Source organism: Callionymus lyra, chromosome 11 (assembly GCF_982586985.1).
Source record: "Callionymus lyra chromosome 11, fCalLyr1.hap1.1, whole genome shotgun sequence".
NCBI lineage: Eukaryota > Metazoa > Chordata > Actinopteri > Syngnathiformes > Callionymidae > Callionymus > Callionymus lyra.
In genome coordinates this window covers 18670358-18696391 of record NC_141828.1, presented here as the reverse complement: position 1 = coordinate 18696391, position 26034 = coordinate 18670358, and the positions used below count along the sequence as shown (strand labels likewise).

Sequence of the window (26034 nt, the reverse complement as noted above, 5' to 3'; positions counted from 1 at the left end):
AGGAGAAACTTCAAAGGTGATCTAAACGACTCTGGAAAGAAAAAAAAACAACTTTGGAATATCTGATCAAACACAATACATTTCAGGCATTAATGTGTCAAAATGTTTTTGAAAGAGGTCCCTACAATCCATACAACTGAAATGACAAACATGAATTCTAACAATTATGAGTCCCAAATAGGATGAAGCTCACTTTGAGTGTGAATATGATTAATACAATTATTTCAGAAATGCTCACAGCTGGGACATTTATGTAACCAATAGTTTATTTTCAAACTCAGAAACAACAATAAAATGTCTTGTCCAAGTGTCATACAATAACATAACCTTATTGTGTGTAGCAAAATTGTAAGAACATTATTTTGTCTGGGGAGAAGAAACATGGCTTTTTAAGAAATGAAAAACAACAAACATGATGGCAAGACGGCAACACCTTTGTTCTTGCACTTGGCAAGTGTATTTAGTTTTACTTTGTTAAAATTAATTATAATAAATAAAATGTTAATTTATTTAATTTTTAGACTTTGTCATACATTAGTCTTTTTGACTTCAGCACCAATCTTGATCATTTGATATGGGCTACAATACAACGTTTAGAAACTGCAAATAAAGGATATTTCTGAGACTAAATATCTTCAGAGAGTTATGAGAAGCAATATATGGCTTAAGACATTCCGATGTACTTCAATCGCTGTAATCTCAAAAGATCAAACTCCTTTTCCTATGTCGGTGGTGGTCCCTCATAGCGGAGCATGATGTTGAACGATCGGGCAAAATTGTTGGAAAGCGAGCAACTGCTGCCTTCGTCCACCAAAGGCAAAAGGAATGCCAACAGCAGCAAAGTGAGTAAAAAGAGCCAGAGAGGAACCGCACATCGACAAACCCGCTGCATGAAGCTCGGCGACTGTTGAGAGAGGAAGCATCTTGTTAGTCTTAATGAACACCCTGCAGAACATATTAAGAACGACAAGCATGTTTGAGTTGAAAAGACAGAAGTAAGAACTAGTCTTTAACAGAAGCACATCGCTCATTTTTATGTCCTATTGTCTTACAAGGTTATAAAATTAAGAATTCTACTTAATGTGTTCTGTGCCCTCTACCGAATTTGTAATAGGTTACCACCCCGAGGACAGGCCTTGTCGCTGGATATAATATTTTGGTTGTTACCTTCTGCATCCTTTCCTCAAAGTTCTCCTTTTCAGCTGGACCTTTCTGCAAGAAGAAAGAAATGTACTTTTATAAGAGACTTATAAGAGACCCAGATTCGGTGCCAATGATTCCTCTAACTTATGAGCGCTTAGCCTCCTAATTTCCCGCATAGCAAACAAAACAAAAGAAAAAAATTGCTGATGGCTGGTGAAATTGTTAAGCTAATAGAATCATTTTTTTTGGAAAATCTAAGTCTTAATAGGGAACCAAGTGTTTGAAGGAGTAAACAATGTCAACTTAAATAGTGAGACATCCTCGCATACATCAATTTTATCACTGTCCTAGATCAAGGAAAACTTCTAGGACGACTCAATAAGTCTTTGCTCAAAGTCGCAAACATACAACACACCAGAGCATGGGTCCAATTTTAGAATAAGTTTCCAACTGTAGTACAAAGTTTTGGCCTGTATTCTTACTGTGGGATTTGCATGAGTACTAGAGAGACATTTTTATTTCATAACTGAAAAGTGAATTGGTGTTTCTTCAGCATGGGGGACATGTTGTGCAACTGTAAGGTCTGATAAGTGAAAGTGAATTTCCAAGAACGCATCGCTTTACTGAGAATTGGCAATATATTAAAAAAAAAAAAAATTAACTAAATAATTGAAGGGAAGTTCATATTAGGCTGATTCACTTGTTTGATGTGACCTTTAGTTTGATTTGTATAACCTTACACCTTCTCCCTTTAACTCACCTTGGCAACAAGTTTAGCTTGAAAGTTTCCTGCAGCCCTCAGCTTTGACTTGTAAAGCATCCAGTGATAGCGAAGATCCTCCAACTCTGTAGCATTTTGAGCATCATCGGAAGTCTGAAGCAGAAGTTGGAACTGTTCCTGGCCCCAGCCCAGTCTTCCATTCAAAGCCTGTGTCATATTAAAGAGGCTGAAACTTCTGTTTGATACATTTACATTTACACTTTACCTCCAGGGTCTGCTGCTGCTTCTTCAGTTGCTCCGAGTTTGGAGATTCTTGTGATCTTTGGTTGAGAACATCTGACAACAGCTCATTTTCTTGGAGGAGCCAGGCCTCAAACTTCATACGCCTGGACCCTTTCTTGTCGCTCTGCAATAATATACAAGGGTGTATGATTGATGATTCAGTATTCACTTCACAGATGTATCATGATACCTTATCAACACATCACTAGTTGCTAGTATTACAGCTAAAAGTCATGGAAGTATGCGGTCATGAAAACAAAAAGCCCATCCCTGTCTCTTATTATATTCCACACAAAAAATAGAATTCTGGGTCTGACAGAGCTACGATCGAATCAAAAAAAGAGAAATTATTCAGCACAATACCTTTGAAATCTTGCTTCGATTAAAGGTCGTTCCCAGTCCTGAAAGTCCGTAGTCTACCTGTGAAACAATTTGTTCTTGTCCCACGACCTTATCCTGCCCTTCTATACTTCCTTTGATGGTCATTCCTACTTGGGCCGAGATATTTCTTTTTGATTCAATGTCAGAGTCTCCATCATGTATCTGCTCACTTTGGTAGTCTGCTCCGACGTCAGCGGTCAAAAAAGAGGAAGCCACTTCCTCTTCTATGTTGGACCTATTACGATACACCGCCTTCCGTCCTGCCAGTGTAAGGCTTTCCTCAGGTGGTACAGTGAACACTTGAAGATTTCCTTTCATCTTCCCTTCAGAACAATCCACTGCATCAAGATCCTTTTGGTCCAAGAGGTTTCCGGTGAACTCATCTTTAAACAAAATGTTTTCTCCTTCAACAGGTCTTCCAAAGACTGCAGAGGCCTCAGACAGACCCTCAATCATCAGGGAATCTGGACCTGTTGCTTGTGTTGTGCTGCCAAAGAGTCTGTAAAACATAAAATTGAAAAAACAACTCAAACAACAAAAGAATTTTGGATGTGTGTTAACAAAAAATATCAACCGAAGAACGATCAACATGAGACAATACAAATCACTCTAATTATGAGGATATCTGACCGTATCAAACCTTAGTTAACGTATGTTGTTTTTGCTAATTATTAGGCATTTAACTGTTAATAGTTTTTGGTATTTTTCTAAAAATCCTGTTGAGTGATCGATCTTGTGCAGCTTTAGAGGAATAGTTTCAATCATTTCAACACAGAGAATTAGACTTTGATACTCAAATGCAGCTTGCTCATAACATTCTAAACAATTTTCTTCCATTTTATAACTTAGGACTTTGTTTTGTGTTCAGTTTTTGTTGTGGGAAATATAATTTTATTGCAATAAATAAATAAGCATAAAATGAAGTAACGCAGAGCTAAAAAAAAATAAACATTTTTACAGAAAGTCAAATACCTGTGAAGAATAGAGCTGATGTTATATAGTTCCAACCAGGACTCTCGTAGCCGCTTAAGATCCTTAGTAATGTGTACTCTTCCTTCATCTGAAGTTTTCTGTAGTACGTGTTCTCCTTTCACCTCAAGCTCTTGGATCTCCAGCTCCTTTTCAGGTAACTCCTGCAGAATCTTCTGCAAATGGAGGCAACATATCCATTACAGAAATGTACTTATTTTCTCCCCGTCTTTGTCCGTGTCAACAATTTACAGGAGCACACATAAAAACAAAAAAACAAATTCAAAGACTTTTTACATGCATGTCAGAAGGTGGAGTGCTGCGAGTTTTACTGATTCACTCAAACTATTGAGTACTTTCAGTGTTAATCTTTCACTACAGAGATAAAAGCTCGTGAACAGAGAAAGCTAAGATAACTGTTCATTCTGATACATAGCAAATATCCGGAATGACTCATGGGTGTATCTTAAGATAAGGAGAAGTCACAATCCTAGTCAGTCACCATGCTAGTTAGAAAACAATCAATAAATCAGGCAAAGCATCGAAGGATTCAAACCAAGGCACAGTTAAACGACATCTCGAAAAGTAATGCTTGTTTAAATGTTGAAGGGCTGACCTGTGCTTCCTGTTCACGACCCTCAACGCTCCACTGTCCTGAAGGGCTGATGAAAGACCGGATCTTCTGACTGTAGATCTTAAGCCACTTCTCAAAGTTGAGGAGGTTTTCATGGAAACCTTCATGCTCAGTTACGCACTCGTCACTCTTCCTCAATTGGACCTGGGCATATGGAAACCACACAAAACAGAAAACACAGTGACTAATATGTCTATTATAACTTACTGGTCCTAAAATAAATTATCCATTAATAACTACTTAATATAGAAAAAGAAACAGAAGCAATTGGTGATGGAGGCTCCTGTTGTTTTCTGTAAACCGAGTTAGGGAAAAATAAAATTTAAGCCACTACATACGCCAGCTCTAAAGAAGGTTTTATACAGTTATTATATCATTGGCCATACCATAAAGGGATGTTATATTTGCCAATTGTATAGAAAACCACAGCATTAAATTTGAGTGTTATTAAAAGCCCAGCAGACAGTTTGCTGAATACAGGCAAACTAAGGACATACATTACTCTATTTATAAAGAGACCATGATAACAAACTTATGTGAGGTGGGAAACTGTTGAAGGTTTCAAAGAAAATATGCGTCTTTGCAGAGTATCATGGTGGTAGGACTTCCTACTGTTTTGTATCGTTTTGTTTTGTCACAATTTTAGGGCTGTCCCATTAGAATAAATAATATTTATAATATACAAACCACTCAGGGGTGTTACATCAGTGTAAGAATTCTGCCTATTCTGACCTTGTTTCTTAACTTGTCTAAAACCTGTTTATGCAGTGGCAAATTATCTAATGCTCCCTAACAAAACCCTCTTCAAAACTTTGAAATGTTAAGTTTATTAATAATCTTATTATAGGAATACTATAGAAATATCATAGCAATTATCTTTAATAACTCAAAAGCTCTAATTTACCATCAAGGCTAGAATACTTCTGAACAAAGTATCACATTGTTTATTTAACACAATGGCCCAAAGCACTGATATTATACTTAAAAAGTTATAGAGAGATGATGAGAAGAGACTTAACATTTCACACCTTCACTATAACGTGACATACCTTGAGCATATTGCACAATTGCATGAAGTTGTTCCTTAGTTTTTCCAACTGTGACTTGTCCTGACGGCTGGAAATTAGAGTTTCCAAAACATTGATGTGTGCTTCACAGTCATCCAGCTCCGTCTGAATCGTCTGATAAAAAAAACAACAACTTTGTTTAGTTCATTATTCATACTTATAATTGTGATACTAGTCTGATGAAAAAGCACAGGATAAGACAATCATTGATTTAAAATACATTGCAGAAAAACATTTAAATTGATGCCATGGCTGTCTTCTTTCTTGACAGGTAAGAGAACATTGTCTTTATTTATCCGCCTTAGAATCGATTGGTATTCAGAATTATGTAGTTATTGTCAGGACTGGTTGTCACCAATTTGGGGAAAAAAAATTGCGTGCAAACAGAAAAAACAAGGTCTGATTTCCCGCATTTTACTAAAACAGCAGGCTTGTGAAAAAAAGAAACGTGGTGATTTATTTTTATGAATAAACTGTTACAGGTACTGCAGTAAAGAAGAGAAAGTCTGGCTACATTATATGATAATCATATTTTTAGCTATCATAGTTATTTTAATGCACTCTGTGATGTGGGTGAACGAATGAACGATAATTGTTGATAGAGGTGTTTTATAGTTAATTAAGGGAATATTTATCCAACTCTGACTCATGAGGAGAGAGATGTCCTTAAAAGCAAAAAGAAGTGCAGAGTCAGATTTATTACCATGGAAAAAATCCTCATCCTGAATCTCTCCTGAACTATTCTAGAATGTAACTAGATTTGACCGGAGACTGGAACTGACCCTTAGACTTCAGGCAAACATAAAGTATCTCTAGTTCTGGATTTCATTAGTATAGAGAGTGTGTTAAGAAATGTTAAATAATTGGATGTCATGCTTTTCCTCTAATATTTCTAATCTCTTACAAAGTGAAGTAATAGTAAACCTATTTTTTTACATTGAAATGTGTTTGTCGCTCCTGCTTATTGTGATTTTCTACGTACCCTATACTGGTTGGATTGACTTTTTTTGGCTAAAAGGTCAGGCTGCAGGCCTTCAGCTGACACCAGTCTGTCTTGCACATCAGTCAGCTTGGCTTGAATCAACTGGTAGGTGCCATCAAAATCTTTGGTTCTGGATAGTAAGCCCTGGAAAAAAAATTAAACAGTTAGTGAGAATATTTACAAAAATTAGTGACATTTTCACTCTGACCTGTAACCTGCTTCTCCTCTGCATCAGCTGAGAGTACAGCAGATCTCTGTTCCTGGAGGCACAGGCCAATTCAGCCTGGAAAGTTTCTGACCTCTCATGACCAAGAATAGACTTCAGCAGGTTTTCCATACCCTGCACCTGATCCAAGCGCCCCTTAATCTGCTCTCCATCTTTCAGTAAGCACTGCCGGACAAATTAACAATCTCTGGTTTAGTCGATTTCCTTCGTTTAACCATTTACATTGAATAGAACTGATCAAAACATAGTGTCCTTTCAGCAGGTCATCCGTTCGAACCTCTACTCGAGTTTGCATGAACATAATCACCATAATTTCCAGACTATAAAATGTACTTTTCAATACACATTATTAACCCTACAGCTCTCAATCACGCAGTCAATCTATTGATTTTTACGGTTAAAGGCCTCAATGAGGCGCTGTAGCCGGAAGCGCAAGGGTGAGACAGTTGTGTGGAAGAGCGAATGCACAGAGGATGACCATAGTTCGATTTTGTATTGAACAGTAATTTGTGTATCACGCATACACCATGAAGGAAAAGCACACAGAGAAATGCATATGATGCAGATTTTAAATTGGGCTGCCAAAGTAGAAAATAACTGTTTAACTGCCGTTTTACTGCCGTGTTACCAGCAGGTTTTTTTTTTTTTAAGTGTAATGTATAACATTTAACCCTTTTGTCTTTTTACAGGTATCTCATGTTCCAACTTTTCGTTGGTTCTCTATAGTCCAGAAATTATGGCAAATTCTGCTTAAAAGGTTGAAATATGGAGTAATAAAAGTGGAATGTACCTCGATTTTTCTGACACATGTAGCAATGCTAGAGAAATCCTTTTCCTCAGCAGAAGCCTCGAGAACTTGAGAGACCATATCGCTCCACTTGTTATAGACAAGCAAAGGATCCTGGAGGGAGTGTCTTAGTCCAGACTCTGATTCGGAACATAGCCGTGTTGCTTTGCTTTTAACACTGAAATAGAAACACAAAATCAGGGTTGGTGTTCATGTGCAAGTTGTATATAAAGAGCCCAAGATAACAGCTTGTGAAAAATGTGACCGCAACAAGTAAAAATGAATAGTGTCTTGTCTATAATGTTTCTACCTCTATTAGGTTACCTTAAAATACGACCTCTTCCCAAACTCTCTTTATAAGATCACAATACTACATGGCCTTAAAAGCAAGCATGTATGGAATATTTTTTATATAGTTTTCTAATTATATGCGATACTTCAGCTTTTTAGATTAATGACAAATTTTAATAAAATAATATTTAATAGCACCACTTTACTTTTTCATGGTATTCTATTAGATATTTGTCGGAAAAAAAAACTTAAATGACATTGTGGAGCACAATAGTGCACAATAAGGAAATGATGTTGAAATACCTCTGGTGTTCTTTGACCACAGCAAGTACATCTTCAGAAAGACGGCGGGAATTTTCAGAGAACTGAAGCAAATCCTTAAGCTGGGATTTGACCTGCTCCACTCGACATTCTTCGTCCGCCAGAGTATTCCTCAAGCTCTGCAATTACATCTCGATTAAATACGCAACATTGTGCTACAAATCATGTCGAATCATAAATCCTTTAAGCCCTAAATAAATTCCAGTTGGTTAGTTAACATTGTTTGTTGGATCGTTGGAAAATAAACAACAACAATTTTTGAATTGAATGTTTTTCATTTGTAGCACAAAGGCTTTGTTGATCCTTAAAGCATTAAACCAGCAAGATTTGCTCTTAACATTAACGTTATAAAACATGCCTCTTTATCAGAGTACAGTTAAAAAAGAAATTGTGAGGAAAATGCAAGTCTACTTTGCTAACAGATGTTGTACAGTTTGAGATCCTCATCAAAGCCTTTATAATGTGTCGACAGTAGGCGACAACTTCCTACTTTTTCTGTGAACTTACCACATATTTTGTCCATTGATCAAGCAGCTGCTTCTCACTGCAGCCCCCTTTGTCAACCTCCCCTTTCTCCAGTTCTTGATCCAGGCCCTGCAGCAACACCCGCAATCGTCCTAGGTCCTCTCCTAGGCGTTGGCACCTGGTCACGTACTGGCCATGGGAGTCCAGCCTCATCCGAAGTCCGTCCTCGGCCTCACAAAGCCCTTGCCTTAGCCTTTGCCAGCCCAGTCTCAGCTCCTCAGCCTCCTCCAGGACGATCTCAGCTCCGGCTGGAGAAGTCTTGGCCCTGACAGTTTCCACAAGGCTCTCGATGTGCTGCAGCGTTTTCTCCTCATTTGCCACATGACCATCTAGCAACTACAGGAAACACATATGAATATTTAAAAAAAAAAAGGGTAAATCACAATGTAACTCCATATTAATCACACTGTCCCATAATAAAAAAAAAATCATAAATCAATCAATTCCACCTGCTGTTGTGCAAATTAAACAAATAATTAGGGAATTAGCAAGACAACCGCCACAGAAATGCTCATGTGGACAAATGCTATGGACCATTTACCTGTCCTAGTCCTTTTTAAAGAGATTTTTGGTCCATTTTGTCCTCAACACCCTAGAAGGTTTTTAAGATAGGACAGATCCTCCATGAAGGCACATCAATGCGTGCTGATGCAAGAGTCCAAGGGACAGGCCAGTATACCATGAGACATCTTCCTCCCCATAAGTGCACCAGTGCGACTCATACAAAACTAGCAGTTACATTTGTTGCGGCAGATCTTTGGCTCTGTGCAGCAGCAACTTTGAGGTGACAGAGGACAAGGGACGACACCAGAAGAGAAATTAGGACGTTTGTCAATACTTTCTAAGAAGTTCTATTGTATAATGCATTATGAAGCGCATTAATAACACATTATAATGACCCTTAAAGGCTTTGCAGCAGATCTGAAGAAATGTAAGACCAAAAGTATTATAAGCAGTGGATTTAAAAATCATTGTATAAAAGAGATAAACATGAACCTCAACATGCAGGAATAGTTTTTCGAGAAAGTTATACATTTATAAAATGTAGCCTTAAAGGCTCTTCTTTGATGTACGTTTCTACGAACTTACTTGCAAAGCTTGAAGTTTGAGCTCAGGTGTATCGTCCTTCTCCATCAGATGTGTTAGCTCCTTGGTCTTTGATAGAAGCCAGGACTGGAACCTCAGGACACAGCCTTGGAATGTTTCGTGGTCTTCCGCTATTTTGTGAAGCAGCCCGACGGTCTCCTTGCAGAAAAAAAAAACATTTTTTAACACACATCCCCGACGAGAGTCTCTTACATTAGTGCTAAATATTTAGTTAATATCAATTATAATTACAATAATGCTTACAGAACTTCTTACCAGTTTATTATGTTAGCCACTAGATTTTAACTTAAAGTGTGTTTTGATTATGTTTACAGAACACAATTAGAATGTGCTGACTTTGTCACAAGCGAGTAAAAGTTTACCTAATTTATGTTATTGTTTTTTATATTATTTTTTACACTGGTAAGGACATTGACTTTTAGGATATAGTTTTGGATGCAACTAAATGTCAATATATATAGGGTCACAAAGCGCTTAAACAATAAAAACAAAACTCAATAAAATATATACTTAAAAGGTCAAGATAACACCGAACACACAACAACAACAACACAGGAGTTCCAGAAAATCAAGGAATAGCCTGCACAAATAAAAATGTCTTAAGATGTTTCTTAACAGTTATACCTACACTACCATCCATGTTGAGGTCTATGATATGATATTATATTGTTATGCAATTACTACTTTTACCTCAATGCAAGTGATACTTGAAAAAAAATTAATACATTTTTCGTCACAAGTTGTATTTTTCGCTTTGAAAAAATAAATAAATCTGATACATTATCAAGCTTGGGTATAGATACTTGTCAGGGAAAGATGAATCATGTTCTCAGTACAACCAAATCATTTTAGTCCTTGAGTTTTATACCTTCAATATCTACAAAATCAAAACAAAAAAAACAGTAGCGAAACACTCTCTCTATGTTGGTTGAAACTTTGGTTTACATTTAACCACGTTAGCAAGAACCCTGAAGTGATTTTTGGGAACAACCTACCTTAGCTCTATCCCTGATGTCATTGTATGCCTCCTGCAGTTTCTCCTGAGATTCAGGTTCCACACTGGAGTCTTGCGTTTGGTTATATAGAGCTGCTCCTTCATCGAGCAACCTTTCCAGTAAAGTTTCCTGACCATGGATGTCACTCATGAGCACCCTGTGCAGGTCGACCTGCCAGAGCTTCTCCTTCACTCCTAGCTGCATTTCCGGGCCCACGTTTATGATCCGTTGGGTCTTAATCAGCCATTGCTCAAATTCTTCATGGGCTTTTAAGTATTCACTCCAATGCAGGTACACCCACTCAATCCGACTGTGGAGGGAACAGAATTAGAATGCTATTAAAATGTAATGACTAACCCACTGATGGGTTATGACCATATTAAAAATGTCCTGATTATGTCAGGATTGAGTTACCTATGACAGTGGACGATGTAGGTGCTGGTTTCCTCCCAGTCATTTTTGATCTCTTTCAGCTGGGCATTTGTTTGGTTTCTTAGGTCTTCATTTCCATTCTGTAGAAGACTCTCAGCTGCCGCCATAACCGCGTCAATCTTCTCAAGACCTTCATGCTGCGAATGGTGGATGTTCTGCAAATACAATTTGCTACTATCAAAAATGTTGATTTTTTATGTATTCACACATCTTACATACCCCGTGAAAAAGGTTTTCAACTCACTAAGAAAATGCATAATTTTTTATCAACAAACATCTGATTGCACAAGCACGTCTCCTTAGTCACCTCGGATTCTTGCAGTCGGATCTTCAAGGCATCCAGGGGTCCCTGAGTGTTATCAATGACCTTCAATCTCTCCTGGACTGCTTGCATCCAAGAGTGTGCTGCCTCCAGTTTCTCAGTAAACTCCTGCTGAGTCATGACTATTCCTGCGAGAAGAAGGCAAAGCATCTTGTTGCAGTCAGATATCATCAATCCACCATTACCTGGACAAAGATAATGAACATTGTGTTCTTTTGTAATCTTACCTGTCAGCAACAATCCAGCTGTTCCTGGCAGAACTCCAGTTGTTCCCTCACTATTACAGAGGAATTAAAATATGTCAAGCATGTGTATCCCATCACATTTCCTTTTTTATTATGCATTTAATTTAGATTTTAATTTTAGCAAAGAATAGTTGCTGTAGAATTGATTAACTTTGATGACAAAGTAAGGAAATTATATAAATAAATATATACTGTATAAACTGTCAGTGGTATTGTCAGTTGCCCTGTGACCCGTTTTGTTCAAATTCTCTCTATTAAATCACTTACTAGTTCAATGCTCGAGATGTCTGTGTTATTTTCAATTATTTTACAGACTGTGGAGGGTATATGATAATTTAACACAAAGTTTTTAGTACGACCTGATTTACTTTTTGTATATTACTTAATATCAAGCACCTAGAAACACTTTTATCAATATCCTTTTATCAAAATAATTAATAAAGGTTTTAAATGAATGAAACCTGCTTGATATTATACCTTATTTTGCATTGCCCTTTGCTTTTCTCGCTTCATCTTTCCAGCATGTAGTGTATAAATCTGTAGTTACATTCTTACTTTCTCTTCCCTCTTATAATGTGTCCCCTCTGTATTATGCTGAAAACAAGTGCTACTAACAAGGGTTTTATTTTCTCATACTTAACATCAAGTCTAACAATCACTGTTTGTGTACATGCCCTGTTAAATAAAGACTAAAGAACAGAACGCTCCTGTCGGCACATACAAAACTGAAGCAGCTGACTTGGCAACAGCGCCAAAATTATTTTGTCTAACTTCTAAACAAGCAGCTTGTGTTTTGAGAAGCATGGCACAATTCTAATTTTGTCACACGGTCACTGGAGTAGCTTCCTCGATCACTGCTTCTGCTGTCTCTTAGGAGAAAAATTAGGTTTTCTTGCTCGTCATTTAAGCGACAGAATAGATCATTTGAATGGTCTTTCGTATCAGACATGTTCCCACTCTGTGAGTGCATGCATCTTTTTGCCAGGAATAATTGATATTTGCCCTTGTGACAAAAATACACTGGGCTTGCTTAGAATTATTTTTATTAATGTGATTGTATAAATCTTTGGTTCTTAACTTCAGTAACAAAATGTCCTGTTTAATGGAAAACATGTCCATTATGAACATGGTCAATAATTTATTTTGACCAAGGATAAAGATGAATAAAGAGTGGTTTCAGTTTTTTAATATCAAGCTAAACCGAAATGTATAAAATTACTTTTAAATCAACATGGAGCAGTCTCAAATCCTTTTGTTTACAGTCTTGGATTGATACATCTCTTTTAAATCCAATGTTCATATGCAGTAAAGAATGTTCAAATAACTAGTATATTAGGTTTTTTGTGGTGCTACTATTTTTTTCCACTTGTCGTTAAAGTAATATTTAAGACCTGTGAGCAATAAAATACATTTTGGCAGTAGCAGAATGTACTTTTTTTGTATTCACTGCTACCATAGTTCTGAATGACTCATTTCCCCCAAACCACAACATTCCTTCTCTTCTTTTTTTTTCCTTTTGAAAACCAGAACGGGTCCTTGTGACCAAATCCAAACGTCACCAACACGACAAATGTTGAAACAATACAATAAGTATTCCTTTTAGGCCATCATAGTTTGGTTATGCTATTTCTTAACTGTTTACGAGCACCAAGACTAAATTTACTCCTCGCTCCAGGATCACCTCGAAGGTTACGCCCCCCACAGAGCAGCTAACATACTTTACTTTGCATACTTTAATCCTCGCCTGTTGTTCTCATGCCTGGCTGTCAACTTTCTACCAGGAGTTCCAGATCCCCTCATAAACCAAACGTGTATCCATCTGAACGGAGTATTTTTAAAGTATAAATTGTCTCTTACAGTGACTATTTACTTCTGAAACACGAGCTGCAAAGCAACTTTAAACGCATGTCGTAGTCTGACTGTAACCTACTCATAATGGACTCTTTGCTAAGCCTATTAGCATTTGTCCAGCAAACGGCGGTTCCTTCAGCTTCTTTATGGAGGTTTGAAAGAGAAGAAAAACACTTACGGTGCTGCGAACATGGTGGGAACACGAGTGTTGATGTTGAGGAGTGTCAACAGTGAACTTATGACAGGAAGTGGAGCGCGACCATGATGCGTTCAGGGACCACTCGTTCAAAACGACGCGTAGTTATGGGTGAGGAAAAATAATAAAACTAAAACCAACGAAAACTTAAAAAATACGTTTTCAAGACATTGTATGGTGTGTATGTAGACATAAATGCCAAAGTGGACTGAGGAAGACCGAATTCGAAAAACTGCCACCGGCTACCGGCTTCCTACACCGTGACGTCACTTCCTGCAGTTGCGAGCGGATTTTCCAAAGCTTTTTTAATTGGTTGAATAAACTTCAAATGAACGAATGAACAACACTGTACAACTGATCATTATTTTGATTTGTTATCATACATTAACCAGAAACCGACCACTTTGTAGGTTGAGTATGCTCCACAGAAGATAGTTTTTAATTTAGTTAAGTATTAAGTAAGGTATTTATTACATTTGAATCAGTGAACTGAATTTTTATTTTATTTTATTTTATTTTATTTACAGAGAATCTGTCAGTGTAGATCACCTATGATCGCTTAAATAATCATAAACGACTTGAATTGTTCAAGGTTGAAAAAAAATGAAAAAAAGTCAGAAACATCATCTTGTCAGAGAACATGATGTTATTTTATTAATAGTCAATACTTGACAGTAAGGCATTCTCTATCATCTTCTGTAATAACATATTTTGGTCCAAACTTTCAACCCACCACGTCATAAACTCAAACCTGCAATATGTAAGGCTACATAAATATATATATTTTTTAATTTAGAATATTCATAGTTGGATCGTCTTTTTTTCTGTGCACACATTTATTCAAAACAAGAGAAAACTGATAATAAGTGACGGGTTGATGAGGCCCATGTATCATTAACAGTGTCATCATTTTTGAAAATAATACTAGGTTTTGTTCATTCAGGTTTCAATTATTGGATTAGAGCCTAACATTGAAAAAAAGGGAGAGCAAGTGAGAAAGTAACATAATCAAAATAGGAATTACTAATAGACCACTTATAGAAATCTTATTTTTGTTATTGGAGGCAAAAAGTAGCGATAACAATTATCTTAAAGTTATCTGTAAAAAGATATTGAACAGCAATCTAGAATAATAACTGCAAAATCAAAGACTTCACTGACAGGATCATTGAGGTGAGGTTAGTAATTTGTGTGGTGTGGCTGAGTAATTTGAGATATTAAAAATAAAGATGAAGATAAAAAGTTGCTTTAGAAGAGAAAATACAATAACAGTTGTGTTGTTGTCGTACTAGAATAAAGTTAGTATTGCCATTCTATGCAACCAACAGTAGACATACTACATATTACATAAGGTGCTTTACCTTCTGCATTTCAATGAGCAGATACTGGATACACTCTGTAGTGCTGGCTGGTTTCAAATATAGATCTTGCTGGTGGGTACAACCAGGTGCATGTGTCAGAGAGAGATAGACCCCAAAACACATTTCGTATTCGTGTTCGAGTTCAACAAGATACCTTTTAGTCGGTGTATTGCCTCAAGCACGTTCCAGGGGCAGAATGTATCTCGATTTTCTTTTATAGAATAGACACTCACTGCCGCAGGACATGACTCAAGACCATCGGGGACTGAGCTTTCAAAGCTGCCGTCTGTGGAATAGCCTGCCTGGCCACGTCACGGATCCACAGTCAGAGTATGCTTTTAAAAAAGGACTCAAAACCTACCTTTTTGGAAAAGCATATAGTTAACTTTTAATATTGTTTATTGCAAGTCGAGTTTTCAATGCTTGTATTCTGTTTTAAAACAGTAGCACTTTGAGGTTTGTTGACCAAATGTATTATTATTATGTTATTATTATTACTATTATTGAGTTGTCTTTTGCTTTCAGTGTTATCTTGATCTTTAAAGTATATATTTTATTGAGTTTTGTTTTGATTGTTTAAGCGCTTTGTGACCATGGTCTGGAATAGCGCTCTAGACATATAATTTACTTACTTACTTACTTATATTTGCCTCATTTCTTATTTTTCTGTTCCTCAGTAAGTGATTTGTTTTTAAGTGATAGAAAATGAATGAATGATCATTTAGTTTGGTTGTGGAAGGTTAGATTATAGTCTGTGTATTGTTTCTGTTGAAAACTTTTTTTTTAAACGATATTCGAGCGCACAGTTCTTTATCAATTGATAAATAAATTGTTTTTAAAATGTATGTAATTAAAATCTGGACCACACGAGGGAGCCATTAGAAAGGGTTGTTTGTGTTGACCAGTTCAGTTAACTGCAGAATAGATAGAGCGATGACTGATGATGACAAATTCATAAATGTTTGTGTTAATAATTATTCAAAAGCGTTAAATGGAGTTAATGGAAAAAACAATGTTCACTCAAAAACACTCGGCTAAACAAACTAATTTATATCAGAGAACAGTGTTGGCTTGAAAATAAAACAAAAAATAAAAAGATTTGAAATCTTAAAGCATCACATTTAAGGCTAGAAAGCTTAAACTAATTAATCGGATTGTTATTCAGTTAAATTCGAACCAGAGACTATCAGGTAACAATCACAGAATAAAGCATTTTGGGGAATAAATAAAATGGGTTTTATTAAGAGAAAACGATTTTCGTTTACAGAACTTGATAATTATAACGTATTAGTTGCATAGCCTTTAACAAAAAACTGAAATTGTAATTTACTATAACTAGATCAAAGTAACATCACCATGGCTGCATGTTCAGGCCACAGAGCCAAATAAGGCAGACAATAAAGGACCTTTTACTAAAATAAAGTATTTTTCTTTTGTAAATGTTTTCCTTTTTTGTTTCTGAATAAATATAAAAAGAATATTTTCCCCAGAAGGCAGAGTTCTGCAGTGTTCGTAATGAAACAGACAGACAAATACTGAATTTATTTATTTTATTTTAATAAAAGGTATATACCATTTCTGTGTTCATGACACGCAGGCAGCTTTTCATCATCAGCTTCACGAGCGGCACTTCATGCTACTGCTCACGCCGTGGAACTGAAGCGTTGATCAATTGACTGGCTGGATCATTGACAGGCGGTGTGGTTTTGCAAGAGCTGGGATCCACTGGCCCTGATCTGAACCTTACTTCTTCATGATAGAGGAGATGTCCAGGAACATACTCTGAGGATGACAAGACGAAAAGGATAGTGTTCAGAAACACATTAAAAAATGATGAATACTGTTTTACTGTAAATATGATTCTACTTTGAGCTTTTATAAATGAGAGAACATTTTCCATAGCTTCGAAATCTGCATTTGTGTTTGTCAAAAGTCAGGTACTGATAATGATGAAGAATTTTCACAACTTGGACTTAACAATTTGGATAAATCAAAACAAATATGAACACAATGGACACACACACAGACAATCCGTGTAAAATACTAGCCTTAGGAATAATCATTGTACACACACACACACACACACACACACACACACACACACACACACACACACACACACACACACACACACACACACACACACACACACACACACACACACACACACACACACACACACACACACACACACACACACACACACACACACACACACACACACACACAACCAAATGAGAAAACAACTTTATATCCAAAACACCCACAGACTCCTCTTACAACATGGCCGAGGTTATCGACCAGAACACTCTTATTCAACAGGCATGGATTCCGTTTGCAAGAGGTTACATGACCAGTCTGATCCCTTTGAACGTTGGGCTCAGCAGGTCGGCTGAGTTGTATCCTCAGACAGTTCGAGGCCAAAGTGTCAGGGTCGTCTGTACTTCTGTCTGTACTTCTGTACGGTCCCTTCAAACTGTTTCGTCAGGTCTCAGTTGTTGATGCATGACTTTTCAAAAGTTTTAAAACATCGTCTATAGACGATTAGTTGTGTATTATACTTAATTAACTTTTAAAAATGTTGCTTAAAATGCACTAAAATGTTTTTTGACTGTATTTTTTGGTGAACATAACTTCAATATGGCATTTACAATCTGTGTTCATTGAATTGTGTAGTGTGCGCAAGCAATTTAACAACTCGTCTGGAAGTACTGCAACTACTGTCATCTTTGTCACATACAGTATGAGGAAAAACATTACAGTCAAAGTTTGACCTTCTCGTCACTGGCTGACTGTGAGTTTTAGAATTGTATTTTTAATTGTTGTTTTCTTTAAACATTGAATGGTCTAGCCCTCGGAACATTTTATGATTAAAAGAAACTGAAGGACTGAAGGTCACACACGTCCTTTATATAATGAACAAAACAATTATACCATCAAAAATATGTTTTTTTTCGATTGCCCAAGTGTCATGATTTATTTGCAGCTGAGAATACATTAATAGTATTGATGTGTTGATGATGCCTCATGATACAAGACACTGTATCATAATGTCCCCTAATGGCTCCACTATAGGACAATTATGGCATCACTTTTTATGACGGAGAGTGCCATCTAGTGGCCTTAATAAAGGAGACACTGTATCATAACACAGTGTCCTTACTACACAGATGAATCGTTAGTCGCATCATCAACCCATCAATAGTTATTAGGTAAACAATTTAGGGTTATGCTTTGATGGAATTTATAGTGTTTCCTAGTGATTAAGCCTCATGATACAGCTGTGGACAAAAGGCCACTAGATGGCACTCTTCTTTACAACGACTCATCCAAGAATTCTATGAAACCTGGCAACTTTTTCGACTTCAAAATCAATTGGTAGAACACTGTATCATGATAGAGTATTTTCACTTCGATCGGCATCATGCGGCCTCATCAATCCATCCCTACTATTTCCCTCTCTTTTGTAATATCTCATGGAACCTCGGAGAAGCCAGGAGAGCTAAAGGTCAGTGCCAGTCATTATTCCATGGATTAGTCGGTACACATCACACTCAAAACTTATTTTCATTAGTATATGCATTTTAAAATTAAAGCACAACCAAAACACTTTGGATAATCTGCTTATTATTAAATGACTGATTAATTTAACTTAAATACACAATACAACAATAAGTTGACGTTCGATCATCATGTCCTTCTTGGTTCAGTAATAACGATGCTTTATTAGTAACGGCAAAATTCTTTAAAAAAATAATCAAACATCAAAAAATCATTAACATGATGATAAAGCTTTCATAAGAAGCAACATACCATTTGAAACTTCTAGAGCTCTGTTCATACTGAGTTTTAACAGCATGATTTGTGATAATAATTGAATATCTGCACAAAACCGGAAACTAACTGGACCCAAATTCATTTATTGACTGAAGGGAAGGGACTTGAAAAACCGGGATCATGTCCCTCTACCGCTCCTATGTCATTCCAGACCACACTCTCTCATGTTAGATCTGAGCCATCACTGGTTCTCTGCCCAGGTTCACGACTGCATTCAGACTTTGAGCACTGATGGTGTTTTGCACGTGCGTGGACAGTCCCTCGACCCCTACACCGCCTGGCCAGTGCCTCTGTTGGCCATCATGGTTCCTTTGGTGTGAAGAATTGATTGACTCTAAACAGTTATGTTACTGCCAAAGGCTTTGATTATGTTACTGACAGAATCCTGGCAAATACCATTTTACATCCCACACTATGTCCACCTGACCACAATATTATCTGCTCTAATAGACTTTTACGTCTAAGAGGAAGATAGTTGTGGTTTTTAGAAATTATTTTCATCGCTTTAGAGTAAACTTGTGTATTTTCTTCCGCTTTGAGATTCAGGTTTCGAAGGTGGGACTGATAATCTCTTGTTTTTGTGTGTTAATTTACCACCTTCTTGATTTTAACAGTTATTCCAGAATATTGTTAATAACTCACATCTATTATTAATTTGGACAACATTCCTATGGTTGGTGATTTCAACATATACATTTACCATACCTTTAACAGCTCTTTTTCTGATTTTATCAGTAACAAAAAAAAAAGTTAACTTCATCCAACATGTGTCTGGACCGCCATACAACAACAAGCATACATTTAACCTTGTTTTTTTTTAACTTTATTTTATTTTTCTTTAATTTAATCTGCACCTGACTGCAGACACAGAGTTATAAATCGTCTCTCAGCGGAATTCTTCTTTATAGATCCTTGAGACTTTGTCCTCTTACACAGACATTTATAGGCGTTATATAAATAATTAAAAAAAACAATGAGTCAATGAAAGAAAAATTTAAGTTTATATGCATCTACTAGTAAAACATGTTTAAGGATGGAACGGCGGTGGAAATCTACATTACGAAGATCTTTTAATTTAACATAATATCATGGGTAAAGATGCGTGGATATCATACATTTCAAACTTGATTGCTTACAGAAGGCAACATTTGAGACCATTACTCCTGCCATACCTTGATGTCCCTGTCTTTTCTGACATAGTCTGCAAGCTTCCTGTTCTTTGTGAAAAGATTGATAATGTAGGAGCCAACACGCCCCCTCTCTTGTTCCATGCACTCTGTTGACACATAAGCTATCAATTCTGGTAAGTTTCAACCCCATCACGCTTCATGGCTTAAATGATCTGGTCAGTATAAGGTCATCCTCTGGTCGGGTTGATATCCTGCCCACATTTTTTTCATCTGTGCTTACAAAAACTGTTCCTGTTTGAATATGGCTAATCAACATAGTCCTACCATCAGGTGTCTATAATCAACACCTCCCTGTTATCATGTCAAGTCGAATCTTATTTAAAATCAGCTGTAGTTTAGCTTCCTTCAACTAGAAGCACATTTGAAAGCTGAATTTTATTCCCAATCTTTAGAAAAAAAAGAGAAGATTATCTCTAAGTCTCTAGATACGGGTAAACGTTCTCCTCAACCTGAGTACAGTGTTTCACACTGTGGACCAAATATTTTAATAGATTTGGCTGTAACTGTATATTTAGCACATACATAAAAATGTAACATAATATTGCATGTTGATTTTGTTATTTGTTCACTGTAGTTGTCATATTGAAATGAATGAATGTACAGGTTTGTATCTGTGACCTGCCGAAAAATATAATTCTTGTAGTAGGCTGGCAAAATAATAGTATATCAAAACAAATATTTACTTCTCTGCATCAATCTATCGTGGACCTTTTTAATTTAACTTTTTTTTTATTCCCACAACCAATTAACAATCTTTATAAGGCAGATCATATACAGTCACAATGACATACAGAGGCTCTGAATAGATATCAGTGAAACACAAGTTTACAGACTAAGAGTGTATTTTTCATCATTTTCAACACGTGGTTCTTCTCTACCGGTTTTACATTTAAAGTAAAGACCTCATATTCGAGGCATCAGAGGAGCTGATCTCTTTATAAGCTGTTCAAAGTGTACAAACAGAGAGAGAATAGACTGAAATCTCAAGCAAGGGAAGAAATTGTGATTCATGCTTTGGATCCCAATGAATTTCGGATTTGTGTTTTCCTATTTTACACATATATCTGATTAAGATATACCTCCTGATTTATTTTTTTAGCACCTGGGTCATTATTTTGCTAAAAAGATAAATGGACTTTGGAGATTACAGCCTGCCTGAGCACCAATGTGACAAAAACTCCATTTTAATTTACATACAAAAATAGTGGATTGAATTCAGGCGCTCTCCAAGGTCCTGATGGCAATAGGCTCCAAAGGGTCCTTCTCAGTCTGTCCCACTTATGAGCGACACATTAAGTACAGCCAGTGTGAGTCCCTCTCATAAAGTCCTCCAGGCTAAGAGACCAGCTGTTGCAGTTCCTATAAGAAACTGAAACACGGTTCTGTTTGGGTTCTATCTATAATAGTAACATTTAAATTCAAATCAAGGTCAAAGAATAAAAAAAACTGAAGCCACAGGTTAAGTATACTTTCTGCAAGACCTCTTTGGACAAGATTAATGGCTCTTAGTCTGTTCGTGGTCTGCAGAGAGCACGAGTATTTGGGTGTTTTTTTCCCAATAGTGAACCTCTGGTGGTTGGATACATAAAGAAGGAACACAGATTCTACCAGTGTGTGCAAGGCATTTCACCCATTATGCTGAGTCTAAAATGACAATTGAGGAGTTTGACACCTTTTGTAGGGTGGTCCCCTATGATGAGGGGGGTCATCATGGTGGCTGGTAATTATACATTGGTCATTTTTGAGAAGTAACCCAATATTAAATCCTTTGATAGTGTGCGTTAAAAACAATCGTAGAACCAGGTTTACTTCAACTAACCTTGTGTTTTTCGACCTAAAAAGTTGCAGATTTAGTCAATAATCCTCTTTATTTTCCAGAAGCTTAAATAGTGAAAGGAGTGTGCTTGTGAACATGGTCTGGTAGTAAGTATTTAAAGTTTTTAAATGGGTACTGTTTCAAAGACATAGGACTATGTACAAACTATTCTATGAATGCCCTATTTGTGTTAAAATTGAATTCAATCAAACCTGTAAAGTCGCTCGTCGAAAGTTCAATACCTTTTGTGATAGTTGGCTCTGTTCTTATCTTAGCCTGTAGTTTTGGGCAGTCACGTATGATTCTGAATGTATTTTAGGTTCAATTCATGATTATAAGTATAGATTGTCGAATAGGAATCTGCTAAGATCTAATATGTTGATACTCATAATAGGTAGAGAAAAATACTTTCTCACGGATTCTGATCATCTACGAATTGTGTTATCTCTGGGTTAAGGTGACTGCATATGTATATATGTATTTCTGGCAGCCACGGAGGTCATTCACCTTGACTCAGAGACAACACAAGGGATTTTGGTCACTATTGAAGATGATGAGGCTCAAACTGTGACAAAGTGGTTCTTATAGCATCACTCAAAAGAGATTTACAAGGAGTGAATCACAAAATCCAGTTTATGCCATATTATGCATAATGTGAACACCTTAGAAATACTTATTGGCTGACTTATTTACTGACTTATTCACATGTTTCAAATGTTAGTCTTCCTCTCCAAGATGCAGTAAATCCCTCATCATGACCATGTTTTGAAATTCTAACTTGATAAAGTTTTCCCCCGCCTGATACCTCAGTGAACGAGAGGTTACGAGAGTCCATTTTGATGTAATAATAGCTTCACTACTCCTCAAGCCAGCTGTAAATGCACCCGCTTTGTTTATACAACGAGATCCTTGGAGGTGATGACTTCTGGGATGGATGACGCTTGGTGACAAACCTCGAGGATTGACCAATAACTAATCATCATTTATATTCTAGTATACACGTATAGATGATGATCAGTTTAGAAAATATCGCGTCATTGTGAGTAAGCAACAGTAAATAATACATCACTCTACTTGCCATTGACATTCTTCGACCCCCAGGTGGCGGCATCATGGGCATGTCTCCTTGCAAGGATCCGAGTTCATCTGACTCTTCGGAGGAGTGAAGAGAAGGACTCATGGTGCCACTGATTGATGACAGGCTCTCAGATGGCGGCCTGATCATAAAACTGGTTTTCCTGGCGTTGGAATAATGGGTGTCACTACCCATGGACTCCCTGCTGTCGTCTAGGTCTTGAATGAGACTTGGTCTGAAGCTGCTTCTGGCCATTACCGCCTCCAACTGAACAAGCTGTGGTGATCCACGGGTATCATCTTGATCGTATTGTAATCCTTTGTCCACATTGGAGAGGAACTGTGAGTCACAGTTCTGCAGGGACCTGGTAAGTATCCCTGCTTTTGGGCAAATGTAACTGGTTTGTTCGTGTCCCAGATTCGGCGGGATATTGTGCCCAATGGCCTCCTGATTAAGTCTCATTCCGGTGTAATCAGGAGTTTTTATGTCTCTTTCTGGAATGACTTTGAAAGTTTGGGTCAAAGGTCCGTTGTGTGGCGATGCGTTGCTCATGACACAGAGGTGCGAAGCCTTCCTCCTGGACTTACAGAACTGACCGTCATCTTCTGTGTAGCGCTCCCCATAGAGCGTCTGCTTGATCTTCCTAATGCCCAGGTGAGATATTTCCAAGAGGTTGAGAAGAAGAGAAACAAAAGCAATAGCGATCATGAAAACCATGAAGATGGACTTCTCCGTGGGCCGCGAAATGTAACAGTCCACTGTGTTCGGACACGGCGCTCTCTCACATCTGAACAGTGGTTCAAGTTTGATACCGTAAAGTAAATACTGTCCCAAAATAAAGCAAATCTCCAACAGAGAACGTGTAAGGATATGGATGATATATGTTCTTAACAACGAGCCTTGGAGTGGCGCTCTCTTCACCTTCCTCTGCTCATCGAGTCGCCTCAACTCTCGTTCCCGCCGCTTGTGCTCGTCCAGATCTAAATCCGTCTCATCCAGTTCCTCCTTTATCTGAATCCGCTTTTTGTGGCGTTCCTTCTCCAGCGCCCGGATGCAGTAGAGAGCGTGACCCATGTAGACCAAAGATGGTGCGGACACGAAGATGACCTGTAGCACCCAATACCGGATCAGTGAGATAGGGAAGGCACGGTCGTAGCAGACTGCCTTGCAGCCCGGCTGGTCGGTGTTGCAGACGAACTCCGACTGCTCGTCATCCCAGACGTCCTCGGCCGCGGCTCCGAGGATCAACATGCGGAAGATGAAGAGTATGGTGAGCCAGATCTTGCCCACGATCGTGGAGTGGATGTGAACCTCTTCTAGGATGCTGCCCAAAAGGTTCCAGTCACCCATGGTCAGTTTTTCCACCCTTCAGTGTCACATGCCCTCAAACTGTAATGGAAAAAAAAAGACATATGATTGACGTGCAAAGTTGTAACGGCCTACTTATGTTTCTGGCTTTGGCTTCTCTTCTTACCTTTGGTTGCGATTCATTGTGTTTTCTTCTTACATTCCAGGATACCATCAGTTCACTGCCCCATGGTTGGAGGACGACTGGTTCCCGATCCTAGTCTCCCATCCACTCAGCTTGATGTTTTGTTTGCATCTGTGTGTGTGTGTGTGTGTGTGTGTGTGTGTGTGTATGTGTGCTGTCCGTGTGGTGGGAGTGCTCTCCATGTTCCGGGCCAGGCTCATAGGATGTTACCATTGATCAACTCCCGACGGGACAATGCCTCCACAACCTCGCCCCCTGCCACCCCGTCCCCCCTCCCCGGTAATGCACATTTCAAACAGTACCATCAATATCTGTTGATCTCCCTGCTTCAGAGGGGATTTGATATTTGTATGTTCAACACATCTTCTTGCCGATGTTCTTTGCGGTTAACTAATCAAAGGTAAAACAAAAACAGTATTGCATCATGTGTTTGTAGTGTGTGTAAAAAAAAATCTCTTCAGTAGCCTGACTGATCTATTTTGTCGTCACTTTGGATGGATCTAAACTGGAACAGTGGGAGGGATGTTTGGACTGAGATGGCAAACGCATCCCCGAGGGATGTGAGCACAGCCTCTCACGTGAATGTTGGTAGCAACACCCACAACATCCGGAGGATCGGTCCTGCTGCTGTGGAATATGATGTGTCCGGTTCATATCCCAAAGAAGTGGACTCAGCTCGGACTGAATAGCATCCGTCGACCCTTTTCTCTATTTATATACCAGACAACGCAACTGACACTTGAACAATCCAATGGATAACAACAAAAAAAGCAAGTCAGAATAAACTTGATTACCAACATCAGCACACCAATGGAAGTTGGACGAGTGTTAGTGAGAGAAGACATATTCAATGGGACAGAAGGAATTTGTCAGCCTCAGTTTGATGGAGTATGTTTAATGTTATTATGATTATTAGTTAAAAGAAATTGCTGATCTAGAAGCTCACAATGTGCTGTGTTGTGTTGAGGTCTGCTATTTTTGTCTGGAACTCTGGGAAATACATTAGGGAACGAAAAAAGTTTGAATTAATATATTAGATCATATAATTAGATTAAATGATCACAAAAAAAACCCACAACAGCATCTGCTTTTTGATCACAAAGCACGTTAGTCACGCTAAAAGGAACTTGTTGCATTAGTATGTGGTCGAATAGTTAAGCTAACCCACAACAATACCTGAATAAATACGTTATCATTAATGGATAGACACAATGTTACCATTTAAAAGTTACTAGCGTTAAAAGGGAACTTGTTGCGTTAGCAAGTGGTCGACTAGTTAAGCTAACCCACAACAATACCTGAATAAATACGTTGTCATTAATGGATAGACACAATGTTACCATTTAAAAGTTACTAGCGTTAAAAGGGAACTTGTTGCGTTAGAAAGTGGTCGACTAGTTACGCTAACCCACAAAAACACATGAATATATACGTTATCATTAATGGATAGACACAATGTTACCATTTAAAAGTTACTAGCGTTAAAAGGGAACTTGTTGTGTTAGCAAGTGGTCGACTAGTTTCGCTAACCCACAACAACACATGGATAAATACGTTATCATTAATGGATGGACACAATGTTACCATTTCAACGTTACTATGATAAAAGGAACTTGTTGCGTTAGGACCTGGTCGGCTAGTTAGGTTAACCTACAATGATACATTTCACAATTCTTGCTGGTTCTGTTGTTAACCGTCACGTAATTTTATGTTGACGGTAATGGACGACGTATTCGTGTTTTAAGGTGTGTCCCATTTCTAAGTCGGCAAATGAGCCTCATTCCTT

The 26034-nt window shown here is 37.7% G+C and overlaps 2 protein-coding genes across 2 annotated transcripts; both read right to left on the bottom strand.

Moving 5' to 3' along the window:
• Positions 1-248: 248 nt before the first annotated feature.
• syne3 (spectrin repeat containing, nuclear envelope family member 3) lies at positions 249-13713 on the bottom strand. The gene is made up of 19 exons (XM_087802928.1): positions 13460-13713; positions 11413-11462; positions 11171-11313; positions 10846-11018; positions 10432-10741; positions 9419-9574; positions 8312-8665; positions 7787-7923; positions 7196-7370; positions 6388-6570; positions 6180-6323; positions 5180-5311; positions 4113-4274; positions 3500-3672; positions 2510-3026; positions 2130-2270; positions 1904-2071; positions 1168-1212; positions 249-904 (listed from the first exon to the last, which is right to left on the bottom strand). The coding sequence occupies exons 1-19, from the start codon at positions 13471-13473 to the stop codon at positions 722-724; spliced, it is 3360 nt and encodes a 1119-aa protein (XP_087659054.1). The 5' UTR covers positions 13474-13713; the 3' UTR covers positions 249-721.
• Positions 13714-16581: 2868 nt separating this feature from the next.
• Positions 16582-24147, bottom strand: LOC148069528 (gap junction Cx32.7 protein-like). The gene is made up of 2 exons (XM_087802001.1): positions 22760-24147; positions 16582-16620 (listed from the first exon to the last, which is right to left on the bottom strand). The coding sequence occupies exons 1-2, from the start codon at positions 24104-24106 to the stop codon at positions 16582-16584; spliced, it is 1386 nt and encodes a 461-aa protein (XP_087658127.1). The 5' UTR covers positions 24107-24147.
• Between the last annotated feature and the right edge of the window lie 1887 nt (positions 24148-26034).

What these genes read in the sequence shown, in the direction of transcription:
- syne3 (XM_087802928.1), bottom strand. An exon ending in TACATCGTCCACTGTCATAG is followed by an intron (nt 10,742 to 10,845) that starts GTAACTCAATCC and finishes TTCCCTCCACAG; the next exon opens with TCGGATTGAGTGGGTGTACC. An exon ending in ATCAGCTCTATTCTTCACAG is followed by an intron (nt 3,027 to 3,499) that starts GTATTTGACTTT and finishes TATGTTTTACAG; the next exon opens with ACTCTTTGGCAGCACAACAC.
- LOC148069528 (XM_087802001.1), bottom strand. Translation starts at nt 24,106, where the DNA reads ATGGGTGACTGGAACCTTTTGGGCAGCATCCTAGAAGAGGTTCACATC. An exon ending in GGGGTCGAAGAATGTCAATG is followed by an intron (nt 16,621 to 22,759) that starts GCAAGTAGAGTG and finishes TGTCATCCTCAG; the next exon opens with AGTATGTTCCTGGACATCTC.